General features: G+C 51.0%; 1 protein-coding gene across 1 annotated transcript; it reads right to left on the bottom strand.

The window, feature by feature from the left end:
- Positions 1–5751: 5751 nt before the first annotated feature.
- LOC128279143 (trithorax group protein osa) lies at positions 5752–15169 on the bottom strand. Its single transcript, XM_053017862.1, has 11 exons — positions 14320–15169; positions 12919–13187; positions 10899–12777; positions 9652–10820; positions 8622–9597; positions 7936–8137; positions 7615–7849; positions 7453–7545; positions 6876–7043; positions 6404–6632; positions 5752–6326 (listed from the first exon to the last, which is right to left on the bottom strand). Exons 1-11 carry the CDS (start codon positions 15167–15169, stop codon positions 5752–5754), a joined length of 6645 nt encoding a protein of 2214 aa, XP_052873822.1.
- Positions 15170–19934: the final 4765 nt, after the last annotated feature.

Genomic DNA, 19934 nt, shown 5'->3' on the forward strand with positions numbered 1-19934 from the left:
GTGTACCGCGGCACACGTCCTTCAGATGTGTCCGTTCTCCCGCTGCTGTGCTGCCGCTGCAGAACGGGGCTTTGTTTCTCAACCTGTGAAGCTTTGATTAGATGTGGTCTCTACACGTTAAATTCTGGGTTGATATTGTGGGTACCGATCGCCGGTCGCCTCTATACTCTTTATACTGGTTTGCGTTTTGTCATTTTTTGTGTTGTTTTCGAGGTGTTCGATTCCGCGTGCACACACGCCGTCGACGCCATTTGTAGTTTGCTTATGTTTTGTGTTTCTATTATTGTGGTTTTGCTGTATTTTTTTAGTTTTTCCTAGTATGCAGTTAATGTACACGTTTGCTTCGTTATTTCTTGTTAATGTATTGATGGACTTCCTTTCGCTCCCTGCCATGCCGGTTCCTTTTTGTTCTTTATTCGAATGTTGCTGGGTGTGTTGCTGTCTCCTCCAGAGCACATCTCTTTTTTGTTGTTTTCTTTTTCCTAATACATTGTTAAATTATTATCGTTTCATATGTCACATCTTATACATTTCAAAAAGCATATTTACTCATCTTGCTATCAGTCAGTAACATAACATGCAGTGGTTAGGAGAGGATTCTCTCCCCCAACTGGTTCCCCCTCTGGTTCCCTCTATCGGTTGTATTCCATTGAAAAGTTAAATTCTTTTTTTATGTTTTTCATATATTTTTGCTTTTACACTACACGGTGTGCCGGTCGTTGTTGCCTCATTCACTCTAAAATGGATCATAAACAAATTCAAACTCTTCACACACACACACACACACACCACCGCAAAACATAAAGACACACTCCCGCCGTCACCCATACCGCGCGCGCGCCCCGGGCATGCAATAATTGTCCCCGTTCGTTCAACGTTCCCATGATTAAATTGCACAAACTGCACATGTTTGTGTCAACGAAAACGTGCAACGTGACTATCCTAATGTCCTCTCGTTTCTTTTTCTCCGGAACTCTCCGGACGGGGCAAACCATTATCCTTCGCAAACGAAACACAATCGCACTGTTACACGCGCGCGATCGCTGTTGGGGAGCCCACAAAACAATTAAAGTGCGCGCAAAGGGGGAAAACAAAACTGTCCTTACAACTAGGTGTGTTTGTGTATAAATAAAGGTAGCAAATAAGGGTTACTTATAAGATATTAGAAGTACTGACTAAGATAAACACAAATCGTCACCGTGCCGGAACAAGAATCGAAAGGACCGGGCGCACCGCTATGCGAAGGCTCTTGAGAGGCGTAAAATGCGTACACGGTGCTCTGCCGCACATTGAGCTCAATCGGTTGAGCAAAAAATACCTCACGACCAATCGCGTAACTGAAGCAACGCGTGTCCGCATTGACGATATCCAAGAAACAGGTACTTGGTTCCAAACCGCCACCACCCTGATTCGTATCGGTGTTTGCTTTGTAATTTGAAACCCTACTCAACGTGTGTGGCCTCACTTTCTCTCTCTCTCTCTCCGACAGAATCAGCCTGGACCTTACTATTTTTCTAGCTTTACTTAGTGAAAAGAAACCGAAACAATAACCAGCACGAAACAAAAGAACACACACCGGAGGAGCAAACACCCCAAACAAACAAAAACGGAGCGAAACAGGATAAAATCAAACAGATTACTTTAGCCACGCTGCGCGGAAGCCTATCTCTCTAAGCCTAAAGTGTTGCAGCCCACTCCCGGGTCAGGGGCTGTTGCACAGTATCTGACCAACCCCACAAAAAGTGTTGCCCGCGAGAGGCCGTACCACAGTGCCAGTCCAGGAAACGCGCTCGGCGCGGCACGGCCACATACCCGGGAGGTTTCGATCCTCTTTCGACCGACGCCCGTCACGACGTATCCTAATTTTCTTTTCCCTTGTTTAGCGCTACATAGCACACTATATCTAGGTGTAATGTTATGTTACTGAGTAATTTGCTTTTCCACTCTTTAGTTTTGTTACATATTTCCCCTACGTTCTTACTCTTTGTATTTCGGCTCTGTTCGGCCAACTCATCCGCACGACGGTTCACACCCTGTCGTCAGCCGTGATGCGCGCGGTCTTTTATGATTAATAAGTGCACTTATCTAAAACGAAACTTCTTGCAGTTATGCCTCCTACTAATCCTGCTGCTACAACACTGTTGCTGCTGTTTGTCCTATGTTTGGTTCGTATCGCGCGCACGCGCGACTGCAGACTTCTTGGCTCTACACTACTGCCAACGCGCCCTACGCCAACGACGTTCGCTTGCTGCTGCACTATCTATAACGCGGGTTTTAGTGGTGCTTCTCGCATTGCTTGTCCCCTCGGGGCGTTTCTATCTTTGAAGACTCTATGCAACACCCGCCCGTGTTTCATTCTCAACCTTTTCCCACGAGGCGCGTCCGAATAAATCATTAAAACAAACGCGCCCCAACATAAAGGATCGAGGTGCGTGTTGCACCGCTCAAACGGGGATGTTGGAGACGGGGTTTTCTTTTTGTTGTTTCGCTGGTTCGCTCGATAACTATTTTTGTTTTGTTATATTTGGCTAGTATACTGGATTAATACCCTGCATCACATTCTGGCGCACGTGCAGCATCTTTCCTCACGTGCTTCTACACTACTACTCTCGTAATCCTAACGTTACCCTATTTACATCCTGCACTAATCTACTTTGCCTGTGTGTGTCCTTCGTTTCTGGCGCTGCAATGGGTTTGTTTGTATTCACACACACACACATCCGTGGCCTTATCTCTCTCTCTCACTATAGGTCTAGGTTTGTGATTAGAAATTTGGTCTTCCTTCACAGTTCAATCCACGAATACATTTTAAAAGCCTACACTTTCTACGCTAAATTTGGACAAAACGATGTAGAACGTAAAAAACGAACGAGCAATTAGCGCATGTCCCCACAGCACATCATGCGCGCTTGAGCAATACTTTCTCCACTATATGCTCACCGGCAGCGATCGTGCTCGCGCTCTCTCTTAGTGCCTAGCAGCGTTGCCCCGTGGCCGTAGCGGCGGAAAAATGAACAGCATTGTACACTGTAGTAATTGGGTGGCTTATTGCTTTCTACACAGGCTTAATATCTCAGCCGCAACTCGGGTTGAGAGGTCAAGTTTGCAAATGTCCTGCTGAAAGTGATGCACATTAGACTGCGCCCGCGGCCCGCGGAAAGTCTGCGTAATGAAAATCCTATACTAAACAATGATTGACGTAGCGTGTGACTAGGGTAGGAACAGTAAACCAGGGAAAGGATACACACCAAAGGGATAGGTAATGATGTCACACACACAGACACAGACACACAAGAAGCATTGTGTGTAGTGGTTGGCTTTGTGAGGCCATTGTGAGGTCTTTCGAAAGTGCTGTTCTTTGAGAGTCGTACGGACGAGAATGACCTTTCCTATGTTCACCAACTTACGACGATTAACTTTACACACACAGCCCTTCTTTCCTTTGTGTTTTTTTTTTTCCTGCAGCGGCCCATGAAGATGGACCATCCGGGGAATCCTACGCACACGCCGTTTCACGGTCGTTCACGATCGTGAAAGAAGAACATCCATCACATACACCACACTTTGCATTCCCTATATACAGAGTTAGTCGAACTAACGGTTACGCATTCACTCATGTACTGTATCCAACTAATCCCTGATCGCTCTGGCGACTCTGTACGGACCCCCCATCGGGCAGCGCGCGCTGCCTTCGGGATGAAGTGCAGCAGTCAGCATATGGTAAAAGTGTGGCACAGGCACCAACGAGGAGTACATCCGTGTGCCGTACACACATAGTAATAAAATAATTTCATAAACTGACGACTAAACGCAATAGATAGTGTGTCTTTTGCCTAAACTAGCGTTACATACAGTACTCGCGATCCTCCTTTACACACACAACTGTTACGATGATTTTATGATATTCTAGTTCGTCATTGCCAAGCATCTGATGATATTTTTCAAGGCTACCGTTGTTCGTCCTCTTTGTTAAGCTTATTTACATTTTATTACCTTTCGGTCTGTTCTGCGGACTGTTCCACTCATTGTCCTCCACCGAGGAGTCCTTACTTAGAGAAAGAAGTCAAAAAATAAAAACGATCATCTAACGGGAGGCGGCATCATGTTGGAGCTCTCGAAATGACCCCAAACTGCTAGTTGCGATCCTAGGCCACAGTTTGACCTACAGATCTCTATCGATATTTTTACACCGGGTGCCTTGTCCTCCGTGACAAACCTTTCATTGTTTATTTACAGTGTATTTCTGTAGTCGTCAACCACCACACTACAGAAGAAGACCAGTTAAACGATCCTAGCACGATCGCTTAATGGTAGGCATGTTTGTGCCCTTTGAAAAGAAATGAACTAAACTACTATTTAACTAAATATACTATAAACTATTTGTGAACAAGTTCCCCCTCTCTTCTTTCTTTCTTTATTTACATCGTTTTTCTGCAATGCTCAACAATCCACGGTTGGTTGGCAGAACGAAAACAAAAGATCCTCAATGATCGTTCATTGGGTGACACTGTTATGTGCCTTTGAACGTAAAATAAGGAGCCCTAACGCCTAACAAGCAGTAGAGTGTAGTGTAAACAATAGGCCGCAAGCAAGAATGATTAACAATTAACCTACGTATGGTGCGCACACAGATGCTATGCCGAACAGCGTTTGGATGATGATGAGCATGAAAAGGAGAACAATATCAGAAAATAGTAGAAGCGTTTGGTTCGGGGAGTTTATTCTCTCTGTTTTTTTCGTGACGAAAGAGAGATGCTTTGCATACACGTGCTCCAGCGCCACAATGTGCATTTTGTTTTTCTTTGTTCAATATTCTCGGGAGGAAGCAGCTCGACTGGCAAAGGCTACACTATACCATATACAATCGGACGCGAATCATGCCAAATCGGGCCACTTCCTCCCGAGGTCGAGCAGCTTTCGAATTGCGATGGGAGGTAACCAATCTGCCGAGGATAATAATAATGATTTTCCCTAATGCTGCTAGTGTAACTAGTGAGTTGATTAAATGTACCTCCACGCTCTACACAACCATCGAAGCCGCCGGTGCTGCTCCAACGATTACCTGACCACACCGTTGCCGCTATACTAATGTCTTGCTTACGCAAAATGATACGATCGCCGGCCATTGCTTCTAGGGATATCTTCGATTAAGCGCTAGCTGTTTACATCTGATAATTGTGAGTTTTATACACCGATCGATCGAAAAATACGGGTTTAGATCTCCTCGCGTTCCTCAACAGTACACCTCTAATGTTTAGTGAGAACTAGATACGAAAAACAAACCCCATTATTGGATCACTCAACCGTATCGTTCTTAAGCGCTCACTTTCTCTCGTGGACTCTCTCTCTCTCTGTGGTGTTTTAATTTTTCGCCACTCTCTGCGCCATGGTTGTGCAAGGTCGTTGATCTACACACTCACCCCGGTTGAAAGATCGTTTTTGCTGCTCCACAAATCCCATCTCCGTGCATTTCCGGAACACGGTAAGGAACACTGGTCGATGACTTGAAAGACAACTCTCTTCGAACATCGGAGCCGGTCGCTCTTCTAACAACAGCACCGCCGTTTCATACGCCGCTCTCTTCTGATGAGTTCATCATTGTTAATTGTTTTGAGTTTTTTGTTCGATTCCTTCAGAACGGCAATGGAGCTATTTTTGGCAGCACGCACAGACAGATTTCTCCACACACACACAGACTCACAGAACACACTTATTGTACATTCAGACAGTCAACGGAACGGAACGGAGCGTTCACTTCGCATTGCCATACTGGCCACTGTTGGTGTGTCCGTATCCACTGTTGCCACTGTTGCCGTAATACGGTCCACCACCGTAACCACCTCTGCCATGATCGTTGTTGTGATGATGGTGCGCATTGTTGTGCCTCTCGGCGCCGCTGCTCGAATGATACGAACCACTGCGGCCACTACCGCCGCCGCCGCCGCCGCCACCACTATCACCACCGCCACCACCACCGCCGCCTCCTCCTCCGCCACGGCCACCGCCACCATCGCCACCAACACTGCCGCTACCACGGTGATGGTAAGTGCTTCCACTGTCGCTGCTCGAACCATGATAGTGTGTGTCCATCCGTCGGTAGTACAACAGGTAAGGTACACGAGGTGCGCGCGGTCGGAGCACATTGTACTCGGTGACCGGTTTGACGGAACTGTCGTCGTAGCGGATCCAGCTGCCGTACCCACCGTGGAACACATCGGTGATGTAGTGCCCCTTCGATGCTTCCTTTCCGTCGTGGTACACTACGGAAAACAGTTTATACTGCTTCTGCTTGGCGGAGTAGCTCTTCCCCTTCGAGGACAGCAATTCTATGTGATAAAGGGACAACATTAGGAACGCAATTAGCAGACACACACACAGCAGCAGCAATGCGCCGGATGCATACTTGAATCGATTTTCAACTCGATCGGGAAGTCCAGCGTCTTCAATATTTTGGTGCATCCGTCCATCTTGTAATCGAAGCACTTTAGGTGCAGGATCAGCACAACCGGAAGCTCCTCCAGCGTAACCTGCTGCCAGGCGGCCACTTCCTGCTTCGTTTTGGTGCATGTCACACCTTCCAGTTCGTCCCTGCCTACCAGCTGCTCCAGCGCTTCCTTCACGGAGGCCGCTTTCTGAAAAAAATGAGACCAAACAAACACGTGAGGCTGTGAACTACGAAAACGATCTGCTAAGTGAATTGTTGAAGGGGAAAAACAAAAATAACTGAAATGAATTTTCAAGATGATAAAATTTAAAACGTTAAGCGATCAGATCAAGCCCATATCCCGTTTCAGCATCTGTGCATGTGTTCTATTTTTAGCACCACGGTTACGGTAGCGCCATCTAGTGGTCACTGGCACCCAGCAAGCCTTTACCTCGATGTCCAGCTGAAGCGTGAAGAACGGCTGAATGTTGTAGGTCGGTGGCACGCCGTCGCGCTGTACACGCGAACGAAGCTTTCCGCCAAATATATCGCTAATAGGAGAGCGCCCAAAGTCCGTCGTGCGCGTTATCGTTCCCTTGTTCCGATTGCCACAGATCACCTTCGGTTGGGGGGATAAGAAGAAAAAAAAACTATATAAATACACAATTGTACACATATTTTCTACGCAACCAAAATAGAATAAAAAGTGTTTGTCCATCGCTTATCTTGAGTTAACCAGAAGAGAGAAGTTTGGCCACTCTACACAAAAGCGAGAGGGGGTATTCTGATTTCCCCACCATAAAGCTACAGATTCTGATATTGAAAAACTCTGTTTCTGCCGGCTTAAGGATGGCGGGGTGTGTCATCGTTCCACAAAACGACAGACGAATTTTGCGCAACTAAGGAACGAAGATTCGAACTCACGATCACCTCATCACCACACACAGTAAACCGTGCAGTTAACGCACACGGCTACCGGATGATCTCTCATGATGATGGTCACGCACAAGAGACCCTCTGTTACTTACCATCCAATCATCGTCTTCTTCACCGTGCACCTCGCCATTCGTCGGCTCTTCTCCATTCACGCCACCCTGGTCAGTTTTGTTTAGCTTCATGAACTGCGGATGACAATTAATCGTTCGTCCGTTAAAAAAAACCCATCGAAAAGGCCAAACTTCGTCACTCACCTCGATCATTTCATCGTTCAGACGGTTCAGCACGCAGCCGAGAAACTCTTCCGCATCCTCCTGCCGACCCTCGATCTGGAAAATGTCCGACCGCACACCGTTCAGGATCTTGTGGATTACGACCGGCTCGAACGGTGTGTCAACCGCTATGTCCGGTGTGTCATCTTTTTTGCCCTTTTCGCGCGACATCTTCGAGCGCATCGGTAGCTGCGAGAATTCACCCACCAGCGAGCACCTTTATTATTAGGGAGGAAGGAAAGCACATTTGAAACCCATTTTCTTTCCATAAAGAGCGCGGCGAGAGCGCGCACTGGCACTTACATGGCATCGATAAACGGTTTCGGATGCTTGGCGTTCTTGGCCGCGGGCAGCGAGCGGATTGTGCGCATCAGATGGTAGAACGGTGGGCAGGCCACCAGCGCCTGCAGGATGGTGTTGATGTAGCAGTAGTTGGATCGATTTATCAGCCCCCGTGGCACAATGCTGATGCTACTGTTTTCGAAGTGGTAACTGCTGAGGAACTCTGTTTGCAAAAGAGAAACGAGAGTAAACGGAGAAACCAACACTCATACAACCGTCGTTCATCGAGCGACGCTACCCACTAAATGAAATCGGAAAACAAAATAAGGGCATGTGTGTTTCATCACTAATGCTAATGCCACGGGGCAATGGCAAACTCTCAGAGAAACGGGGTGCAGTCGCATGAACGGGCGAAACCACAAGCCAATCAGAACGATTAGCCAGCGTGGACACCCAGAAAATGCGACCATAGATTGGGGGTACTCTCTTCCATTTGTGTAACGCATATTACTCTACGGAAGTAAAGAGTAGTTTGCTGACTTCAAATGGATAAATATAAGGTGGGAAGAAAATTACAGAAGGAAAACTAAGCATATTTTTTTGTTTGTTTGTTTTGAGAGGGGGCTCGAACCCAGCGACTCGGCGGAGGCAAGTGTGACGCGTTGCGCCATTGCCAATTGATCCACCGAGTGGGTCTTAGATCTTACCTCCAAATTTGAGAGAAAATTCATCCTTCTGATCGGTCGCAGAAGCACTCGAGCCTCCTTTTGTGCCACCTCCTCCTGAACCAGCTACTCCTCCTGGGGTCTTATTAGCATTACCAGCCTTTCCTGTAACGTTTGACGAGGCACTTGTTGCTACCCCGGGAGTGGAGGCAGCGGCGGAAGAGTACGACATGGCTCCGGTTCCGGGTGTCATGTGGTTTCTTTCGTACGGCTGTACCTTCGCAACCGGCCTCTTCGCACTCCCGGTGGTGCCATCGTTGGACGGAGTTTTGGTACCTACTACGGTGTTAGTGCTGGTATTGCTGCTACTGGTGGTGGCGCTGCCGGATGTGGCGTTAGAATCAGTGCCGTTTGTCGCAACCACCGCGGCTACGCTCGGTGGTCCGACAATGGCTGGTTGAGGCGCTCGTGTGACTGGAGGTGCAAAATTGACCTGCGCCGGCTGTGGCTGCGGCGGCGGTTGGGCTGCAACCGACGGTGGAGCAGTGGCAGCGACATTGGACTGATGGTGCTGGTGGTGGGCTGGTGTTACCGTGCCAGCAGCACCGGCTGGCGTCGAATGCTGGTGATGCGGGGCCGCAACTGCAGCGGACAGTGGCGAAGGTACGGCTAGTGCTCCGGTGGTGGTCGTAGCCGGTGCGGACGTCGCAGGATGCATGTTTGGGGTCGCCGTCGACGACGGTACCATGGACGACGACGGTGTGGCCGATGACGAAGATGATGTCGAGGATGAGGAAGAGGAATTGAACAGACTGGCCCAGGTTTTGTTCTGCTGAGGTGGCGCTCCACCGGGAGGTATCTGTGGCGGGGGCACAATGATTGGTGGTGGAATGTTTAGTGGATGATGATCGGGGGGCGGTATGTTTAGTGGGTGGTTAATGGCAACCGCTGGTTTGTCCGCTGACTTAGTTACCGTGTGTTGCTGCTGCTGCTGCTGCTGATGCTGCTGATGCTGCTGCTGATGATGCTGATGTTGCTGATGTTGCGAGGCCGGCGGCGGCGCCGGCTGAACGTGTGGCTGTTGCGGATGGTGAGCTTTGCCAACGCTACTACTGCTGCTTTCCACAGCGGCGATCACGCCACTGTTACCCGCAAGTGCGGCAGTCGTCGACACCGTACGCTGTGGAATGGCTTCGACCTTTTTGGATTCCATCAGTGGGGCCGAGGCCGCAGGTGTAGTCCCGCCGCCCATCACCGTACCTCCGGGCGGTCCTACGTTCGGGGCTACTCCTCCGGTACCATGAACCCCACTAACGGCGTTCGAATGCCGTTGGCTATGGGCATCGTTAGCTCCGGGTCCGTACGATTTCTGGTGACCGACGTTCGCGGCAGAGGAAGACTGTTGACCCATCGACTGTGGCTGCTTCGGAACCACCGTCGTCCCCATCGTGGCAATGGAAGCGGACGGTGGCGCACCTGCCGCCGGGTGCACCGGAAATACCGGATGTACCGGGAACTCCTTATTCGGTATGGCCGACACTGACACGGACGCTGTGTTCTTCTTCGGGCCGGTCCCAGTACCGACACCGGTAGTTCCAGTGGTGGTACCCCAGGCGTTCGGTGTTGGGAGACCTTGTGGACCACTTTGGCGCTGCACAACAGCGCCAGACGCAGCCGGAGGACGGCGATCATCTTTCAACGAAAGCTTTTCCATACGCTCCTGAGTTCCTTTCGTCACATCCGCGTACCCGCTGATGTGTTGCTTCTGCTGCGTTGGAGGCGGTGGGCCCTGATGGAATCCTTGGTGCGGCGGAGGCGTCCTGTGGTTTGGCACAATCGAATGCGGTGGCTGCTGTTGCAGCTGCTTAGGGGCGTTGGCTACGTGTTGCTGTTTTTCGAGCACGCTGCTATTGCCGATTGCATCCGTCGACGGTTTTTGGTGCTGTTGCTGCGGCGGGTGATGTAATGGTTGATGGTGCGGCGGCGGCGGCGGTGCAGTTGTCGTATTGTTGCTGTTGATATTTACAATCGAAGCCGGGGAGGAATTGGTCATTACTACCGCATCGACCAGCTTCGGGGAGTGGTTGTTGTTGTTGGTGTCGCTTCTATCTCCTTCCACCATTAGAGCCATCGGGCCACTAGTACCGCACGCCGCTTTCGACTGCAACAGCTCCGGATGGAGTTCGGCTGCGTGATGAGCGAACGGCGGCTGACTGAGGGCGGATGGTGGTGGTTCCGTTACTACAAAAAATACGAAGAAAACAAGAATTAGACGATCGTCGGTAGAAACGGTAGCCTAAGCCGGACCCGTTTACTCACAGTTCAAGGCAACTCCGTGCGGTGTTCGATGGTGTTGTGGATGCAGAGGCTGAGGGACATGGTGTGGGACCACGGCCGGTCCCAGATGGGGCGGTGGATGCGAGTGAATGTACTGATGGTCCACGATGAAATTATTATTCAACGGACCACCCTCGAGCTGGTGCTGTTCGATATGCTGCTGCTGATCAACCAGAACATCCGCTTCAAGCGATTGCTGCTGACCACCGCCACCACCACCAACAAGCTCCTGCTGCTGGTGCGGTGGGCCCAGTATGTAGCCTGCCCCGCCGATCACCATCTCTCCTGGAACGACCGAGTGCGGTGGCAAGGTGGAGCTGCTGACCATGCTTGGTGAGTGCATGGTCACGGCATTCGAAGTATTTCCCGCGATGGCCGGGATGATGGAGTTGTTGTTGAGCGCATTGTACTCTTCAGCCGACACAACGATACCACCGGAGGCGGCGGACTGCGACTGAGGCGGTCCCTGAAGGTTCATGTACTCATCCGGCGACTGCATTCGGACCGGTGTCGGTGCCGCCATCTGCATCGTGAATCCGGGCACGTTCGGATCCAGCACGTGATGGTGGGCCATCGGGGGCGGCGGTTGCATCACTTGCGCTGGCATAGGTGGTCCAGTCTGCATCATACCGCCACCAGGAGCTCCGTTGCCTCCATCGTCCTCGTTTGAGGAGAGATATTCGACCCCCTCCGGGTGGTACTCCAGTGCCATCGGTGGCGGGACCCACATGGGCGGAGGTCCAGTCGGACCTCCATGCATACCACCGTCGTCGTGGCCTCCCTGGCCAACCCCACTGTGCGGCTGTTGCTGCTCCTCTCCCTTGTCATCGTACAAAGAGTAATCGGGCTGAACGACATGGTACATCATGCCCGGCGGATAGCCGTGTATCGACGGGTTGTAGTACATCGGCATGTGCGGCGCCGCGGTGGTCATGAAGAGTGGCGTTCCAGCCGCATGCTGTGCAGCGGCGTGCGGCGAAGACATCACCGGGATGTAGTACGTTCCGAAGCCTCCGAATTGTCCAGCTCCTCCCATCATCGAGGCATCCAGGTGCATAAGCTCGGGAGTGTGCTGAGGGGGCGGATGTGGACCTTGCTGCTGCTGCTGCTGTTGCTGCTGCTGCGAGGGACCTCCCGCTCCGCCCGAAGACGATGGAGGTGTTTGTTGCTGCTGGCCGCCTGCCTGTTGGTTCGGTTGCTGCTGCGACTGTTGCTGCGAGTGCTGTTGGGGACCGCCCGGTCCACCCTGATGATGCGGGGCAAGCAGCATACCTCCCTGTGGCTGATGCTGCTGGTGGTGTTGGTGCTGTTGCTGCTGTTGGTGGATATAGTGCGGCACGTAACCACCACGGGAGCGCGAATTGTTGCCCCCGCGATTGTTTCGGCCACCGCGACGCGTGGCTCCGCGGGTCGGCGGCATCGACATGGGCGCCTGTTGCATCAGCTGAATATCCTGTCCCCCAGCGCCCACATCCGCCGGCAGGTAGGCCGGCGTGCCCGTCGTCAGATGGTACGGGGAAATCGCGTGGCTCATGTACCCGTGCACGTTCACATTCGCCGTCAGATTGCTCACGTACACATTGTTTGGCACGGATTGGGGGAGCATCTGCACCGGGTACATCCCGTGCGGTCCGGGCTGCATGTAAGCCGAGGTCGGAATCGAGGCCGTATAAACGTGCGGCATCACTTGCTGTTGATGGTTCGAAGCGGATACGCTCAGCTGTAGCTGATTAGCGTTATCGCGGTCGGAATTTCGTCCGCCTCCATCGTTTCCGCCGACAGGGGGTCTTCCGTCGGTTCCACCACTACCACCTCGACCATTAGGGACCACTACATTGTGCGTTTGTTGTTGCGGTTGCGGAGTTCCGGTCCCTTGCCCTTGCTGTGGTTGTGGCTGCTGCTGTTGCTGCTGTTGCTGCTGCTGCTGCTGCTGCTGCTGCTGTTGCTGCTGCTGCTGTTGCTGCTGCTGTTGCTGCTGCTGCTGCTGCTGCTGCTGCTGCTGCTGCTGCTGTTGCTGCTGCTGCTGCTGTTGCTGCTGCTGCTGCTGCTGCTGCTGCTGTTGTTGCTGCTGCTGCTGCTGAAGGTGGTGCGGATTGTTAGTGTGCGGAGGCATAGTCGCTGCTGCTGTCACGACGTTGGCAGTCCGTGAAGCAACCTCTTCTCCTCCGCTCGACTTCGTAGGCACCGAGCAACCGATCCACGGTTCTCCGCGTTCCAGCAACCGCGCCGGGTCGACGACGAACGCACTACTGTTGGCGGCAGCTTCGTTCACTACAGAGCACGTGGAAGGGAAACGGGAAACATGGTATCAGTTCGGTATTGTGATAGAAAATTCATACTTTGAACATTTACGCGCAAGCAATCGAAGGTAGTACAGGAAAGTGCCACTAACGATAATGGTTAAAAATTATGTCAAATAAAAATAAAGGTATTAGAGCCGCTGTTTGAGCGTGGAACTTGTCTTTTCCTTGTCTTTATTGTCACCATTTTGGCCTAACCATACCCTACACTGAGGTCCTTTTTAGTGCCAGATTATTTAGTAGTGGCAGATGGAACGAAGATGCTTGCGATCATCGATGGGATCTTACCCAAACACGAAGTCTGCTTGGCCTAACGAACGATAAAAAACACTACTATGTGATGCACCAATGTTAAGATTTGAGTTTATTTTCATTACCTTGGTTTACGACTACGATTAAATCCTTCATCAAAAAAAGGGGCTTAGACAGTTTAATTACCTAACTAAAGTTCTCGTTTCTACAAATACAAAAATCATTGAGAAGCATAAATTAACGCACACAATTCCAACAAAGGAAACATTAGCAACAAAATGTGGCAAAAGTAGCTAACAGCTGTTACCTATGGATAAGGCTATTGCTATTGAATCAAATTTCAAACATGAACAGGAAGGCTTAAACAACAGCAAAAGCGGGACACGGATAAGTATAACGAACGAACTGTAAAGCACGAATCATTTCACGAAAAAAACAGACCAGACGCTGGACGGAGACAGGATGGTGTTAAGTGAAGGGAAGCTTAAACAATCTATAGCCAGGTGTGGGTTGCAGTGCATCATGCAGGGGAAACGGACGGATAGGTGCAAAGCTTAGTGAAAAAAAAGACTAAAAGGCATCGTTTCGCCCCGTGCACATTCGCGAGAATTTAGAGAATCTGGAAAATTGCTTTACTTGAATCAAGCCGGATAGGGGTATGCGCCAAATCACATCTCACGCTCACGCTTACGACACCATTTTTGAGAATCAAACTCATTGCGGGGACAGAGTGCAAGTGCAAGGTAAGAGCGTTGGAAACGGAACGAAAGATGGTCACGAAAAAAACTCATAAACGGAAGATCGAGTAAATTTTGTTCGTTTCATTTGGCATTCAACACAACAACGCTTACCGAGGGCCGGCAGCGTTGCTGGTGCTGTGGAGGTGACGGTGTTGGCTAAGGCTGGCTGGAAGTAGGAGGGTGGTGGTGCATGATGCTCAAGATGCATGCTGCCTATGGCCGGCGGCTTTGCTACGGTGACGAATCCACCGACGCCGAGGGGCACCGGTACCGGTGGTTCCGCTGGCGGGTACGGCTGATCCAACACCAGCGCTGGCCGCTCGATGGATGGCAGCATCACCGGAACCAGTCCGGCCGGGGGACTGCTGGATGAAACGAATGCCGCGCCCGGCTTGGGGCCACCGCCAACGGGAACAATCATCAACCGCCCTCCTCGATTGAGCGAGCCTTCTGGCTGATCTGCCAACAGCGCGTTCGATTCTCGATGGACACCGCTGCTGCCGCTGCCGCCGCCGCCGCCGCCATTGGTCGGTTCAACGTTTGGCAAGATCATCATCATCATCATTGGATCAAACACCTGCGCATTGGGATTGAGCGCTACGGGGGGATGGCGGGTAGCGATTAGCGGGATCGGCGGATTGACGATGATGTCCTCTCCAACTACTACCGGGGCCATCTTGGCTCGAGGGTCCCGCCGTTGGTGACGGTCGCTTGACAATGGCATCACTCCGGAAGCACACTCCATGGCAACACTGGCCGCAGCTTTTCTGCCACCGCCTTCAACGGCCGCGACACTATCATCGACACCGACGGCCGCATCCGTTCCTGCTGCTGCCCCGACGGAAGGTGAAAGTGGAAACAGGAGGCCCCTCAATGTGGCAGCATCGCGCTCTCCGGCGTCGGTGAGATCGATAAATTGGTAGTGGCTTCCTGCGCTCGAGTTCCCGGCACAGTTCATCATCCGTCTCTTGGATGATGGTACGTCGGTTCACCTTCGTGCACTTTGTGCGGACGACGATCACGGCGACGGTGACGCTTGGTGACGTTTGCCCACGAGTTCCGATCAGTCATTTTCCCAATACCCCGCAAACAGGACGTGCCGCCTTGACCCGGGTTTGCGCCCCCTCCAGCCGGGCACACACAGAGCTCTGATACTTTTCCGGCCACACGTCTCACACTACTGTCCACAACACTGACTCTCGAAATGTAGTTTTGTGCGCATTTTACAACCACCGGCGCCTACTAAGGATATACTGGGGCGTACTTTCAGAACGTCCACCGCACACACACACACACACACACATACACACACAGCATGGGTGTGCTGTTCCACTGGAACGGAATTTTGTAACGCGGTTTTTCCGAGTCCTTCCTGTCAATGTGTTATCAACCGCAGGAGGCATTGGGAAGGCTTGCAACGGCAACCGTTTGGTGCATCTGCACCCAGTCATCGTACGCACATCGTAGTCGACGAGAGAAAGAGAACGAAAGAGAGCATGAGAACCATTGCAGGGAAACAGAGAGAGAAAGAGAGAGTGAGAAAATATAAAAGTACATTACACACATGGAACAATTAAAGCATCGCATATGGTTTTTTGCAACAACAGCATTCATTAGGGGTAAGACTTCTTTTTAACATTTTCTGTTCACAAGACCAAAAGACGCTGAATGGAAAATAATCCAAAATCGCAAAACCGATCACAAAAATGTGTGACTAATAAACACAGATTGACCCTTTTGCGAGAGGAAAAGGGAAATCAATGGAATGAATATAAAAATTCCACACACTCCGCACACACACCTTAACTATATTTGGTAACCCGTATTGGGGTCACCGAGAGTTGCTTGCACTGAAGCGAGCAAGGGTGGAACTAGCCAAAAATTAATGTGCACAGAATGTGCCTTAATCTTTTCTCTGTACAATAAAGCTTTGGTTGTGTGCGTTAACGTCACATCGTTACTTTTTCCGTAAAACAATGGCAACGCTAATGAAGTTGCTGTTAACCTTATCATTTTCGACTGTGACTTAAAGCCATGAAATATCCCACCCAGAACAACTACACATGCACTCGCGGCCATGCTGCACTACATCTGCATGGTTCAATGTTACTAGCATGCACCATCATCATACATGCGGTTAGTCCTGCGGTTTGCATTCCTTAGCTGGAGGGGTCTTTTTACAGTATCGTCAAACATATTAGCATTAGACCTTCGTCAATAGAGCGTGACTATGCCATGGGTTAGATCCTCGGTAGGGCTAGTCTCCCTTTCTAGTCCACTTCTAGCATTTGCCTACCCTTCTTGGGCACAGCACAAGAAAGCCAAACCAAAATTATCTTCCTTATTTTCTCCCGCACGCATTACACGATCGTTCTCTTCTGCAACGGCATCTATGAGAACTGGCCTGGAGTCGGCGAAGCAGCAACGTTTGCAAATGACCAGCTGTTGCGGTTTCTGATTTCGTCATCAACGCGTCATCGTACTCACCCGTCAATCACAGTCACACTTTGGCAGTTCCGAAACACTTGGCCCATGTGAAGAGACGGTGAAGGAAACAGTGCTTGCCAGGGAAAAAACCACCCAATGGCCGTTAACCTAGAGATTGACACTTTATGCCGTCAGCGGTCGGATCTTTTGTGTTTGGCTTGTGGGCATGTTGCGGATTACATAAAATTGTTTCGTCAATTCCTGTGTTCCCAGAAAAATATAAGAAGGCACATGGACCCATTGGTCTGGTTTTATGGCCCCTCATGGCGGATTCATAATATGCAGCATCCGAATGTTGTAAAATACCAAAAATGCTGTAGTGCGCCGGCTGTCGAAGGGTGTGCACTAATCAATCCATTCGATTGCCAATTCGGTATCATGATTCAAAAAGCGATTGACCGTGGTTCCGATAGTCAATGATGGGTAACACGTTCAATCTTAGCATCATGTCTACAAAAGAAAACATATGTGACCGATCAATACGCCCCATGTTGCGGTCCAACGTATTCACCCCGATACCATTCGCTACCACCACCTTCGATCGTTTGGCCCCTTGTTTTCCTTCGCTTGCTCGGAGAAGGAAGAAAATGTACTCGCTTCAAAAACGCACTTACCGTCTTAAGGTGCTCCATGGCACGGAGACGAAGGAGCCAGAGCATTCGTCCGTAGGTCCACCCCACACGTTGCTGGTCGTTGCTTAGGTCGGTTTTTGGCGATGAGAAACGATGACGCCGACATTCGCCACACCGTCAGAGCGTTGCTAACAACGGGACGACCACGGAGGAGGAATGCGACTGATGGCAGTTGGCAATGAGGCCGTGATCGGAGCCGCGCCACTGTTCGGAGGAGGACACGTAAAAAATGTTCTCGTTTTCGCGACGTTCACTACGACGAAATATCACACTCGCCGCACACTAGATGGTGACGTTTTGCGACCCTTTTCTGATCTCTCCTGTGTATGTTGCTGCGATGGGGTTTTCAATGCTCCTAGATAATGCGACGACGCAATGAGCTATGGTGTTGATGGCAGTCAGGGGGCTTTTACCCCTTTTCTTCCGGGTTGCTTATCCCACCCAGGGGTTAGAGCGGGCAGTGTGCCTCACGGTGGTGGACCGCTCGTATCCACCACTACACCACCCCACCTGGAAGGGATGTGCACGTCGCGAGATGGTGCAACCTTTACGACCGCTATCCTGCACTTCACCGCCCGTACAACACTCACCATACGCGAAACGAAAACCTACCCCACCAACACTTGCAAACACGCGTGGCGTATGTGGCAACGAAAAACAGATTTAATTTTTGAACCACACAAAATACGAACACACCGCCGCGCCGATCGAGCGCCGCGATTCTGTCGCCAGAGGCTTTGCAACTTCCCTTCCCACTGCACTGCTCTGCACTGCACACACTACACACACTAAGGACACTGAAGAGGTTCGGTGTGACACGGCGGGTAATTTGGTTTTACACACCACAGGAACGTCACATAATTCTTCACTCTAACCACCCCCGGCCGTTGTGGGGAGCGCCAGCGGCACTCTGGAGCCAAGAATATTCTTCTGTGCAGTGTTTTTCGTTTTCTTCTCCTTCGCGTCACACTACAGCTTCACATCCTTTCACGAACGAATGCCTATTTTATGGTTTAAACAGATTCTTGCTTAAAATGGGAAAAAACCGACCGCTCCGCCACCTCTTGGTCGCGTTTTTCGCGTCACACGGCGCCGTTGGCGGAGTTTGCCGATGCTAGGTGAGAGAAAGAAAAGAAGGAAATGGTAATTATGAGTTTCCGGAATACGGTAAAATATCACCGTTTGCTCTCACTCTATCAAAATCAAAGCAGTCTGTGGCGATGGTTGGCGACGCGAAGGGAACGGGGAACACTAAATCCTTGAACCGATATTTTTGGAATAAGAAAACTCAATTAATGGTCACTCGCAGAATCAACGGTGGATGCGGTGGTGCATGGGCGCTACCGGCGGAAGCCGTGCCGAAGCCTAGGAGGCCGGGGCGGTGATCACCGAAAAGAATTTGCCGGAACAAAGCCGGAAAGGGGGAAGAGAAAATCGACGGACGGCGGTGAAAATGGAGAAACTGTGAAAAACTGCCCACCGAAGTGAAGTTCAGCCGTCCGTCCACGGGTCCGAACGCACGAACACACTCTCAATACGCACCGACTCAACATGACACCGCAACGACGACGGCGGCGACGATGGGTCGTCGGCAAAAGGGCGGAAACGGTTCAGCACGGCGGCGCGCGTGCTGTTGCCTACTTTTTCTTCGAGGCCACGTACCTCTTCGCCAGGCTGCCCGTGTTGTGGGCCCAAAATCGCACCGTGAAATCCGTGCGATGGTCTCGATTGTCCACCGTGACGTTCTCGGAGGTTACGAAGCACCACTCTAGAGAGTCTCTACTATCGCTATTTGACAGCGCAAAGTGTGGCAAAGCAATTACTACACCTCATAGCCGACTGCGATTACAGGAGGCACACGCTCGTGTGCATGTGTTGGTGACGGACTTCTTGTCATTTGACATATCGTGTGCCGTTCTCGGTTGCGCTGTTTCTCTCGGCAAAATGAATGATGCCACCGGACGAATGACCGAAAGTGGACGGGATTTTGTGGCCAACTTTCTGCAAGAATAGCAGGACCACCAGCAACAACACGCGAGTTGTGCGTCGCCCATTCGCCGCACCGAAAAGTGCCCCCAAAAGCCTACTGCGGGCAGCTCAGAAAGTAATCCAATCTTCGTGTTCTTTTCCTGTCAGGTCTTTTTTTGCTCGGCTCACACACTGCTGGTTACGCATACGTACGTACCGATGGAACTTAGATGGAGGGAACACGGCAACGAAACGGGGTGCCACTTTTGCCCTCTTTGTCGTTTTTCCTCGCTTCTTTTGCTACTTTGCTATTCACCTTTGCTCTTCTCCACACCGCTCCACCCGGGCACTGAAAAGCCCGACGACGACGACGTTTCTCGGCTACACACTTGGCGGCGGCTGCTGCTAACGCGACCGCAACTCGGGTTCGGTACGATTACACCACCGTTTTTGCTCTCCTCGCGAAGTGGAATACGGGTAGGCCCTGGGTCTCGGACGTCCTTTGCGGGCCACGGCTTGCGAATGGGTCGCGGAGAATTCTTGCTTTTTCTCTGCTGCTGCAACGAGCCGACGTCAAGTAACCGTACCGGATGTGAAATAGGTTGAGCGCAACTTCGATGCCGTCAAAAAAGAAAATCG

This window comes from Anopheles cruzii, chromosome 2 (genome assembly GCF_943734635.1).
Source record: "Anopheles cruzii chromosome 2, idAnoCruzAS_RS32_06, whole genome shotgun sequence".
Lineage (NCBI taxonomy): Eukaryota > Metazoa > Arthropoda > Insecta > Diptera > Culicidae > Anopheles > Anopheles cruzii.